At 41.4% G+C, this 11,876-nt stretch overlaps 1 protein-coding gene across 6 annotated transcripts in view; it reads left to right on the forward strand.

Moving 5' to 3' along the window:
* Positions 1 to 10,191, forward strand: part of Ltbp1 (latent transforming growth factor beta binding protein 1) — a 388,495-nt gene extending 378,304 nt beyond the window's left edge. For all 6 annotated transcript variants that reach the window (XM_076833843.2, XM_076833845.2, XM_076833846.2 and 3 more), the window contains 3 exons: positions 4,521 to 4,643; positions 8,600 to 8,749; positions 9,894 to 10,191. In XM_076833843.2, the coding sequence (XP_076689958.1) occupies positions 4,521 to 4,643; positions 8,600 to 8,749; positions 9,894 to 10,075 (455 nt within the window). In that variant the 3' untranslated portion in view covers positions 10,076 to 10,191. The remainder of the gene's footprint in view (positions 1 to 4,520; positions 4,644 to 8,599; positions 8,750 to 9,893) is intronic.
* The last annotated feature ends 1,685 nt before the right edge of the window (positions 10,192 to 11,876 follow it).

Below are 11,876 nucleotides of genomic sequence, written 5' to 3' on the forward strand. Positions count from 1 at the left end.
TTATAGCTTTTCAATTAATAATCCATGTTTAAACCTGTGGGAAAAACACAGGTTTGAGTCAAGTATGACCTGTTTTTATCAATGAATAAAAACCGGTCCTTGTTTCTCCTGCATATGCAGTTCAAACCCTAAGACACTGAATTTTTAGTTCTAGTTATGTAGAGGCTGAGATATAGCCTCTGCTTCATTTCTGAGAGCAGCTGAATTTAATCTGCCTAGATGGAACTAAAACTTCACCTCCCACTTTCCTCACATGCCAGAGTGGCACTGTGACATGTGACTGTCCAGATCAGCCCTGCAGATGTGTGTGTCACCAACAGCGGAGACATCCTGCCAGGATATAGTAATGTGCTTCCCATTGCTGCTGACAGCAGGGGCCCCAGACCTACTGGCTCTAGGGGGTAGTTTAAAAAAACTTTTTTTTTTTCCAATTTAAAGTAAAAATCAAAGCAGTACCATCTGTCATACGAATCTGCTATGCCAGAGAAATTAGTGTGATCAGTGGCCTGGATCTTGTTCAGAGCACTCAGGGATGGTGTCCCATACCACCCCACGTGTCCCTTTCATATAGCTTTGATCGAGAGCTGAGCATTTGTGCTTGGGGAGCAGGGAAATACCATGGTGGAGGAGGGACTGTGAGGTGTGAATAGTTCCCTTTCCTGTTCATTTCATGTTGGTGTTTGGTGAGGTCCCAGACGGACACACTGTATGGGCTCTCAGAAACAGCCCTGCCTCACCAAGTGCGCCTTCCAGGACAGGCCCCGCTAAGCAACTGCTCCTCTGCATCGAGTCCCTGACAACTGGGTGATTCATTGTTGCTAACGTGCATAAGTAAGGGGTGTTTTGGAAAAGGAAAGAGACTCCAAGGACAGAAAATATGTGTGCATGTCCACACGCTGAGCTGGAGGATGCAGCAGCCAGGAGATTCTCAAAGTTCTCATGGGAAGTTGTGGAAATAAGTCAGGGATCTGCTCTTCTTGGTCTCCATACCTGAGCCAGGCGCAATTCACTGCCATCCCCGCAGCAGTGACCCAGCCCTAGGCACTCAGAGGCCCAGCAAATGCTAGAAAGTTGTCTATTTCAAGATTCTGAAGAAGACACCTTGCCCAAAACTTGTCTGAATGTTCAGTGTGTCCCCTCTGCCTCACCGGAAGATAAATAACACTCTCACCTGTAAACCTGCTCTCCGCTCAAGACCTTTCCAATCTGTTCAAGCATGTGCCAAGAATTAGTGAACATCCTCTTTTCTCAATAATTTGAGTTCCATTGATCTAATGTTTAAAATGGGCTGCTGGTCATTCTTTATCAGAGTCTAACCATGTAGTTAAATTGGCCAAGGCAATCAGCAATTTTGTGCCTTGTTGTTGAACATGAAGTTTGCAAGGACTATTTTTTTTTTAATTTACTGACCTAGAGTTTGCCTTCATCTGTGTAAAAACTCCAAATAATCTTGAAACAAAGTTAACAAAAAAATTTTTTAAAAATACCTGGACTATGGAAATTTGCTCTTAATTTGCTGTACGTTTCTTTGCAAATCGACAACTTTGGGTCTTAGCATTAAAATTTGTATCAGTCACTTCTTGTAATACTGTCTCTGAAAAACCTCCATTTGTTTCCAGATGTTTAGTAGGGACTTAGTGATTACACCTACAAGAAAAAATTATAATGTCTGTTTTCTTGAGTGCTTCAGAATTTATGAATAGTTCAATAACATTATCTCATTTTTCATGTCAGTAACACAGAGGTGGACAAGTAAGAATTATTATCCCTGGATGATAGCTATGGAAACTGAGGCCTGCCCAACATTGCTAAGCCGGAAACTGAGCAGTACAATCAGGACTGGAGCCCCCAGTTCCTGCCTCCAAAGCCCACATTCTTTCCACATTCCCACGCTCACTTCACCCTTGACCCTGGCTGGGAATCAGAGCAGATGTGCGCCACAAAAGAGGCAGCATGGATAGATTAGGGTGGACCCATCCATGCTCCCAGAAAAATAATTCAAAATACACATCCTAGTGATGATGGGATGCAGCGTGACTTCAAATACAAGTGTATGTAATGCAGAAATGATGTATGGGTAACTGACCAAAATTGTCTTGAAGTCTGGCCACTTCATGGACTTGAGAAAGTGAAGCCATGAAGGTCAACCATTTCTTCAGTTGTAAGAATAAAAATGCATGGTGGGGAGTGGGGAAGGAGGAGAAAGAAGATACAGTGAGTCCCAGAGGTACCGCCCCAGTGTTTCTCTCTGCTGCCCCCTCACCAGCCTAAGTCAGATGCCTTCTTTAGGAACCATCTGGTAGTTTCCAGACTCAACTTACTTTCCTTTCACAGTACCTTTGGGTAAGCCCTTTAAAATTAATTCAAAATATCTTTTCCCTTCATGTAACTCCTGGTCATAGTTAGAGTTGGGAGCAACTTTTGCAGGAAGCTGTTTCTGAACATTGCACAGAATAGGAGCCTTCTTTTCCTCTTCCCTTTTATATTGAGTTCCTTTACTTTGGCACTGCTAGATGGAGAGAGCTCGCAACATCGAGGTGGTTTTGTTTATTTGGTGGAGGAGGCACAGGACTGAGGACTGGGCAGCCCTGGCCAGGCCCTTTCTGTGACCTCAAGTCTCAGTGAGGCTTCCCTGATGACTGACAGATATCTGAGGGGAGGATTCTTAGCCATCTCTGGATTTAGTTTTACAAACTAAGTACACGAATGAATTCATTTTAAAATCCGCTCTTGATCCTACTGTGGCTTGGATATGTTGAACAAGTCTCCCTTTCACACGTGCAACAAATGTATATAAAGCCATGAGAGAAGATGCCCTCAGCTCTTGAAACTCGTAAACATTTGAGCCATCTCCCTCTGAAGGGAAAGCTCCCAAAAGAATTTGAAACTTCAAGCAGAACTGACAACCATTTATACTCTCTGTTTGAAGTTGTAATTTTTTTTAAAGACAAAGATCTTCTTACAGGTTCAGCCATTTCCTTAATGAAATTAATATTTCTCACCAAATGGTTTCATGCAAAAGTGCTGGGGATTTCTGGGGTCTGGATGTTGTTCCTGTGATTTTTCTACACAAGGAAAACTGTAAGCAGGGGCAACCACTATCCAGGGGTTCAAAATCTTTTATGAACTTCATGCTTCCTTTGTGTGGGTCTCAGAGAGAATGGAATTGTGTGTGTGCATGTGTGGATACAAGGACACACACCTCTGACTCCTCACCCTCACACCTCAGGTAACTTAAGCAAAGGGATTAAAGGCTTCTTCAGAATTCACACTGTTGCTTTAGTGTTGTTTTTAGTCTGGAACATTCCAAAAGAGAGGAAATCTCCAGTCAAGTGTGACTGTTGCCTTCTGTGCCCCAAGATGTCTGTCCTGGGGTCTGCTGCCCGGACTGCCTCTCACAGTCCTAGCAGAGCTGTTGACCTTGGGGAGCCCCAGAACTTTGACCAACTGCTAGAGGTATCCTTGGACAGAGTATTTCCTTTAAAGTATACATTCAGCACAGGAAGCTCACCTTTCTAAACAACTTCTCTCCACTGCAGGGGAGAATCTGAGATCATGACATGCATTTAAAGCTCAGGAACTCCAGGCAAGGTGCTGTGGGCTGGGTGGGTCCTGAAGAGAAGTTTAGGGGTCTAACAGCTGGCCCAGTGTGGAGTGGAACTGCGGCCTCAAGAAGTGGTAGCTGCAGGTGAATCTAGCTGGGGTGCAGAGAAGGTAAGGACAGAGTTCCAGAGGAGCGGAGATGGTTGCAGGACAGATAGAATGTTCTGAGTGAGCACTCTAGAGCTTCGTTTCTGACTTGTGATTTGGTACTGCCACGTAGCAACTGTGAGTTCACCACTCTGTGCCTTTACTTCCACATTGGTGAAATGCAGGAGGATAGAACCTCTTCCGAGGGTGGTATTTCAGTGGACTTGTGTGTTAAATGCTTAGAATAATACCTGACATACAGCAAGCACTACACAGCTGTTAGCTGCTATTATCATCACCACCATCACACTTACCCTCATTAATGTGATCACAGCTGTAATGCTATTCGTAAGCTCTGCAGAGTTATACAGTGCCATAATAGAATTATGACAGTGGCTTCTCCATTCAAGCCAAGGAACTGGAGCATCCTGACTTGGATTGGGTTGAGTGGTACATCTTTCCTATTGCTAATGAGTGAAAAAGTAACTGCCCTTAAAAATGACCTCTTATCCCTTAAAGATGTTTTTTGTTTTGATAATTTAAAAAAAAAAAAAGTCATTCTTCCAACAGGCCCAAAGCACTCTCCCCGATGGCTCATTTCCTCAGTTCCTTACCATTCTGGGATGTGTTCTACCAATTGTTCAGCAACTATTAATTATGCTCCACAGTATTCTTATAAAGTTCCTGTAGAAATGTCTTCAGGGTCCCAGGGGCAGCAGAGTGTGAGAGGTGGAGACGGTGGAGACCCTGGGCTGAGCTGTGAGGGGTACGTCTGGGTGTGATCCAGCACCCACAGGGTCTCACGCTACTTGCTGTCCTTTCCTTCCTAGATGACTACGCCCAGCTGTGTAACATCCCTGTGACGGGTCGCCGGCAGCCGTATGGACGGGACGCCTTGGTCGACTTTAGTGAACAATATGCTCCAGAAGCCGATCCCTACTTCATCCAGGACCGTAAGCAAAGCTCTTTGGTTACTTTGAAACTGAATTGTGATTAAAGATTACTCAGTGGTTCTCAAAATGTGATCCTTGGGAACTTGCTTGGAATGGAGATTTACCAGGCTCAAAAGGCTGGTTCTACTGAGGCCTCTGAGTGACCTGTCCCCACGCTTGATCCTGAGAACCATGGAGTTCATGATTGGTATTGCTGGTCGGGTGCACTCTGTGTTCACTTTCCTTTTGGTAACAAACATGATCTTATTATTACAATTGTTACAGCAAAATCATTTCTTTTCATGGTAGGAGGTGGCCTAGTTCCAGGGTTTCCTTGACAGCCTGGTTGTATTGTAGCCTTTGTTTTATACAAGGAAATGACAAATGTTAACTGAACCAAGTTGATCTTTACAAGTGTTTTAGAGTGGGAGGTCAAACAAAGAAAAACAGCTGTCTTGGTCAGAAATGAATTTTGAGAATACACTTGTGAGGGGATTTATTAAGTAAGAAATGACGTGTGCCAGCTTTTTTCTGGATTCGTGAGCAGAGCTCTTCTGGGGGAGGTGGGAGTGTGTGTGTGCCAACATCGTTCCCCTCGCTCCCCTAGGGAAGGAAACGTCCTGGAGTGTGGGCCGAGGCCCTGGCTGCTGAGCCTCACCCACAGGCTTGATGTTTCCACGGGGAACATCAGAGCTTTCAAGTAGAGAATAAGGACTTCTAGTCTGAAAAATGAGCAGTTCACAATGAAATATTGGCAGATAATAAATTGGCTCACGACAAGTACAGTCATGGGGAGATACGGAGTGCTAGTTCAGGAGCCCATCCTCGTCCCAAGGGGGGCACGCATCCCAGGTGTAGCTTTGCCACGGTCTCAGACAGGGAGTCCCTGTGGACTTTGGAGTTAGGACTTTAGGGATGCTGCTGAATCACAAAGTACTTGAAGCCTTTTCTTCTGGGCCCAATCGCTGGTACAGAAAGCCAGTCCTCTGGGACTGGGCCCTTGAGTGGCTCCAGGGGTGGTGTGATTGCGTTTGGAGACTCTTTCCATCCCGAGTCAAAAGAGCTTTTTCTTTTCCCCTTCTCCTGGTCTTTTCCCCTCTTCCTCCTGCCCTTTGGTTCTTGAAGGCACAGGGGAGGGAGGGCCCCACCTGCTCCCCCTAGTTCCTACGTAGTCTCTTTGGCTAGATCTAAGAATCCAGTTAATACAAGTGTTGATGAGCAGGAGAGAAGCATAAACTTTAACTTACACGTACCTGGGGATCTCTCCAAGAGAACAGTAAGAAGAATTGACCAAAGCATGATGCTTTTAGTTGTTGTTTTTTTTTTTTTTTTAAAGATAAAGAACAGTAAATTAGTGAAGGAAATGATGAGATGAAAGGCTATCTGAACTAGGATAGTAAGTTCTAGGGATGTTACTAAGAAATGTCTGGGAGGGGAACATAGAGGCTAGTGGAAGACAAGAGACATTTCAAAATTTGTTAATCCAGGTTCTCTGCAGCTCCCATCACCAACCTCTGGTGATCAGGCTGTTTTCCAACATTGGGTCTGTGAAGGTCATTCCTCCCAAAAGAATCCTTATGGCCTGCTGCATGTGGGGGAAGATAGGCCCATTCTGAAGTGACAGTTCCTCAAGTGATTTCAGCTTGAAATAATTAATATAGCAACTTGGCTTATTTTGAGATGGCACAGCCTACACTCTTTAAAGGATGTTGTGTACTGATCACCCAGCAGGATTGGGAATGCCTTAGAACATACATGGAAACGGTATTCCACTAATCCAGCTAGGTCGATTAGCACACACCTGTGTGACTTGCAGCCAGATCAAGAACAGTGCCAGTATCAGGAAGACCCTGGTGCCCTTTCCTATGGGTACCTGAGGGTAACCCCCATCCTGCCTTCTAATGCCCTGGGTTAGCAACACTTGACCTTGCTCTATCTCATGAAATGATGCTGCAGGTGCTCACAGCTGGAAGACTGTGCACCAGTAGTTTATACACGTCACTGCATGAGTTCAAGGTCAGTAAACATTTACATTAAAAACAACAACAACAAAAAGGAATATCAAGATTGAATGAAATCCCAGTTTGCTCCATAAGTCCAGAAAACAGTCTATTTGCAACTCTGGTGCAACCCATGGCTTGTATGTGTGTAGCCTCCTTCATATTATAGATCTGATTCCAGGAATTTAATTTTGTTCTGGTTTATGGACCTTCTTTCTAATGCTGACATTGGACTAAAGCTCTTTTTTTTTTCTTTTTATAATTCACTAAAAATGTTAAGTAAACATTTTGGTGTCACATCAAGCCATATAGGAAGTTGGACTCCATAATGGCCTTTAAAGGTCTTACAAGTTGCAAAGAAATCTCTCCCCCTCCCCAGCCAGTTTTCTGATTAGCAGCAAGGGTTTAGGGGCCCTGCTGTGGGGAGGAGAAGATTGAATAGATGGTAACAGAGGAGGCTATGGGAGGTTCCTCATCACCTTTATGGTCACCATCTCTGTTACCTTCAGCTGCAGCAGTTTCCTAAAACTGCAGTTTATTAGAGCAGAGATGACCATATTTTCATAATGAAGGGCCACATAGTGATGTTTTTAGAATTCACAGTCCCTGTTGTCTCTGTTGTACTTACTCAACTCCTCCCTGATACCACTAAAGCAGCCACAGACAGTCCTGTCAGCCAATGGCAGTGTTTACAAAAACAGGCATCAAGCCTGCTTACCTGTTTAGAAGCCTGAAGAAGTATTATCTCCTTGTTGTGTATGGATGTTTCAATTTTTATTTCATGTCTTAATTTCTGCAATAAAAAATAATTTTACTAGCTTTAAAGTATAAATGATTTTTTTGGTTATACATGGAATTTTGAAGTATTTTCGTAGAAAGACTTCATTTTCTTAAGTATGCATTTCTCAAACTAGACTTGGGTATCTGCTGTCATATTCTAGATAGCCTGTAATATTTCTTTTCCCTTTAAATTTTTGAAAAGGGCCCATCATGCACGTACGTGTTACTTAAAAGTTAAGTTAAAGGCACCAACTTAGATCTTATGGCCTTTCCTCCATAGCAATATTTTGCTGCCCCCTGCAGTTCCACTGAAGAATCACTTCAAAGGCCAGATAGAAATACAGCAAGAACTTTCTGCACTATTTTTTCTGAAGGAAATTTGTGGTATGGAGCCGAGATGCGAAGTGGTGTTCTTGGGTCATTGTAGATTTATATTTACAACTTTCCTTTCTAGAAAGCGGGCTAAACACTATCAATGCCTAGTTAAATTGTTTTTATATCACTCCAACTCTAAATGTCTTCAAACTGATTCAGAGCTAGATTCTAAACAATAAAAAGAGCCAAACAAGAGTTTCTTTGTTTCCTTTTTAAAAGCCTTTTGGTTTTCTAAACACAAGTCTGATGTCCTTTCCCATTTATCAGGATGTTTGGAATCCTTTTTACTGCCTTCAGCCTTTGATCCCTTGTGTAAGGCCCTTTCCAAAGCCAGAGCAAACAGACACTGAGAAAGGCCAGCCTGGCTTTTCTATGGTCTTGCAAACCCCAATCGAAGAAGCATGTCCTCACACTCTCGTGGAGCTTTTTACCAAATGCCTGCTGAGCTCTGATTGTGAATCCCATTGGTTCCTGAAAGATTTTCTGATATTTGCCATTCTGACAACTTAGGAATTTGGAAATGAACATTTTTTATAATTAAGAGCGAAGCCAAAAACCATACTTGCTTTCTCATTTTATGTGATTTTTAATATAAAACTTCAAAATTCAAGATGTGGGACAATTCTATACAACATATACATTATTTTAAATATTTATATGCTTAATATTTGGCAGAGCTTTATTTAGTATTGAGTTACATTCTAATACTAGCTTGAAGGTATCTTGAATGTATAATGAACCTTAACCTTAATAATAATACAGTTAAACAGTATATAGGAGGGCTGAAAATTTCTAATCTGGCTCCTGTTGTTTCCTTTCTAGGTTTTTTAAATAGCTTCGAGGAGTTACAGGCTGAGGAATGTGGCATCCTCAATGGATGTGAGAACGGCCGCTGTGTGAGGGTCCAGGAAGGTTACACGTGTGATTGCTTTGATGGGTACCACTTGGATATGGCCAAGATGACCTGTGTTGGTAAGAATGAGAGGCAGACCCCAGTCGGTTGAGTACGTTGAAGATATATTTGTAGTATCAGTTTGGAAAGATGAGAAAAGTCCTGGAGATTACATTAAATACAGTTGTACTTAATGGCACTGCACAGTACAGTTAAAAATGGTCACTTTTATGTTCTGTATTTTGTACAATTGAAATAAAGGTTGATACCTCATTTAAGAACCTATAGTGAGTGGGGTCAGAGGCATAGCTCAGGGTTCTAGCCCAGTAGATGTAAGCCCTGGGTTCAATCCCAAGCTCTGCACATGAAAAAGAAATAAATCCAGAGTGGTAAATATGGAGGAAAGGCAAGAATATCCCAGGTAATTACTTTGACTCTTAAATTTAGCTTTTGTCTATGCAACAGGAAATGACTACTGAATACTTGATACAGTCAGAAAGGAGAGTAGACATCTCAAAAATATCTTGCTTCTATATCATTTTGGATAAAACTTCTACTGAAACCATCTTTCACCCCCACCTCCCACTTTTGAGGTGAATAGGAAACATGCATTTGGCATCCTCTGTGTAACTCTGATGTCTTTTAGGCCCTGTTTGCTTCGGATAAAAGACCCGCGACTTGACATTTCTGCTGTTTTTCTTCTCCCTCCAGAAGTGTTCACTTTGCCCACTTTGGTTTTGTGATTTTTAATTTGTGGTGGGTCTGGAAAACATGTAGCCTAGGTTCTTACAGGCGTTTTGGGCACTTGGCATCGAAACAGAACTTGTGTGGAAAGATATCTGAGAGTGTCATAATAGAAGGATCTAGAGAGGCTGCCCTGAGAGTTCTCTGCTTGCTCACTTGGTTCCTTTTCATAAATCGATCAGTCCTAAAATTTGGGAAGGAATTTTGAAGTAATGTGGTTCCTCCAACTTTCTTGAGGTTTGGCTATAGGTCAAGATGAAAAAATGTTCATGTTACATTAAATATCAGAGAAAAACATTCTAGAACCTCCCTGATAATCTACCTTAAGATCACGATTGAAACAGACCATAATAGAAAAGTCCATACAGCCTATGGTGGGTGGGGAGGTAGGTTCCTGAATGCTTCGCATTGAGTGTAGGTTGGGTTTCTCTAAGGAGTGATCTTAAAGATTGTTGACCTGCATGGTTTGGCTTATTGCAGATGTAAATGAATGTGACGAGTTGAACAACAGGATGTCTCTCTGCAAGAATGCCAAGTGCATTAACACAGAAGGTTCCTACAAATGTTTGTGTCTGCCAGGCTACGTCCCTTCTGACAAGCCCAACTACTGCACTCCGTTGAATACAGCCTTGAATTTAGAAAAAGACAGTGACCTGGAGTAAAAGAGAATCTACGTAACCTAAGCCCATATACTCTGCACTGTGTAAAGGAAAAGGGAGAAATGTATTATACTTGAGATATTGCACCTAACCCAGAATGTTGGAAATAACGGAAACAGCAGAGAACCAAAGACAGTAAGAGGATTTGGTATGAGCCTGACTGGTGTTAACAGACCAAAAGGACATTTCTCTGAAAAACCAGTATATATAGTCTGTTCATATGTAAAATTCAATGGAAAAGAGGCAGAACAGTGCTGTTATTTTAAACAGAAGTTTGTATTATTATGTTGTTTAGTTGTTTTTTTTTCTATTGCTTAAATTTGGCATTTAAATAGTGGTGGAAATGTTTTATATAATTTTCATTTTTTGGTTGTGCAGTTCCTTGGCTACTGTTTTTCTTTTTCTTTAGTTTTTTAAAAAAAATCTCAATTGCAAAAGTTTGATAAAATATTGTTAAGCTGTATTGTAAGTATTGTGACACAGGGTTCTGCTATTCCTGGTCTGGAGCATTTTTAAAATTAAAATTGTCTGTCCTGTGGAGCAGGCAGTGATCTTGTTTCAAAACTTTTATACACATTTGGAGAAAAAAAAAAAAAACTTGATATTTTCAGTGTGTTGTCTGATCTTCCTGTCCATTCTTAGCCAAGCTGCTAGCAGTTTTCAATTGGATACATTGAGATGGAAGAATTTAGGAGCTTACAATAGTATTGTGATATGTAAAGTAAGTCCAGCAAATTTTCAAAACTTGATGATCTCCAATATATTTACCATTGTATGTTAAAGCAAAATAAATCACCATTTTTGTAGAAAAAATTCTACCTGAGAGTGATTGTCAGAGAGTGCATCTTAACACCTTGTATCCCATCAAGCTATCCCCAATCTTAACAAAAAACAAAAACAATGATCTTCTATTAATGTAGATTTTTTTTCAAGTTAATCACAAGTTAATCATTAGTTATATGTTGTTATGGGCTGCATTGTTTCCCCCCCTCTAAAACTCATTTGTTGAAGTTCTAACCCTCAATACTTGAGAATGTGCTGGAGATAGGATCATTAATGTTAAATAAAGTCAATGGGGTGAGCCATATCCAATATGGCTGGTATGCTTACGAAGAGCTGCTAAAGACACAGACACACACAGAGGAGAGGACTTGTGAAGATACAGGGAGAAGATGACCACTTACAAACAAAGGAGAGGCCTCAGGGAAAAAAACAAGAAGGAAATCAGCTCTGCTAAAATCTTGATCTTGACCTTTTAGAGTCCAAAATTGTGAGAAAATAAATTTGTTTAAACCATCCAGTCTGTGGTGCTTTGTTACAGCAGCTCTAGCAAACTAAGACAGACATGTATCACAAGACTAATGAACAATAACTTTCAAAGTTCAATTCCTTGCTTACTTAATCCACATCAAGAGTAATGCAATTTTTCCCTAACTTAAACTGAAATTCAGAATCTATTTTCATTTAATTATAGCATCTGTGTTTAAAACAACAACAACAACAACAACAACAAAAACTAGGTACAGGCACACATTGTGCAGAAAAATCCCCCAATTTAACATTTCCCTTAGGGCTTTGCTTTTTTTCTCTCTATAGTAAGCAGAATAATGGCACCTCAGATGTCTGTGTCCTGGGAACCTATTGAGCAAAGGAGAAGTAAGGTTTCAGATAAGATTGCTAATCAGCTAGCCTTAAAATGAGGAGATTATCCTGGGTTATATGGAGGATCTCAAAGTGATCACAAAGGTCTTTACAAAAAAAGAGAACCTTAAAAATAGAAGGCGGCAGAAGAGAATCAGAGCAA

Source organism: Callospermophilus lateralis, chromosome 14 (genome assembly GCF_048772815.1).
Source record: "Callospermophilus lateralis isolate mCalLat2 chromosome 14, mCalLat2.hap1, whole genome shotgun sequence".
Taxonomy (NCBI): domain Eukaryota; kingdom Metazoa; phylum Chordata; class Mammalia; order Rodentia; family Sciuridae; genus Callospermophilus; species Callospermophilus lateralis.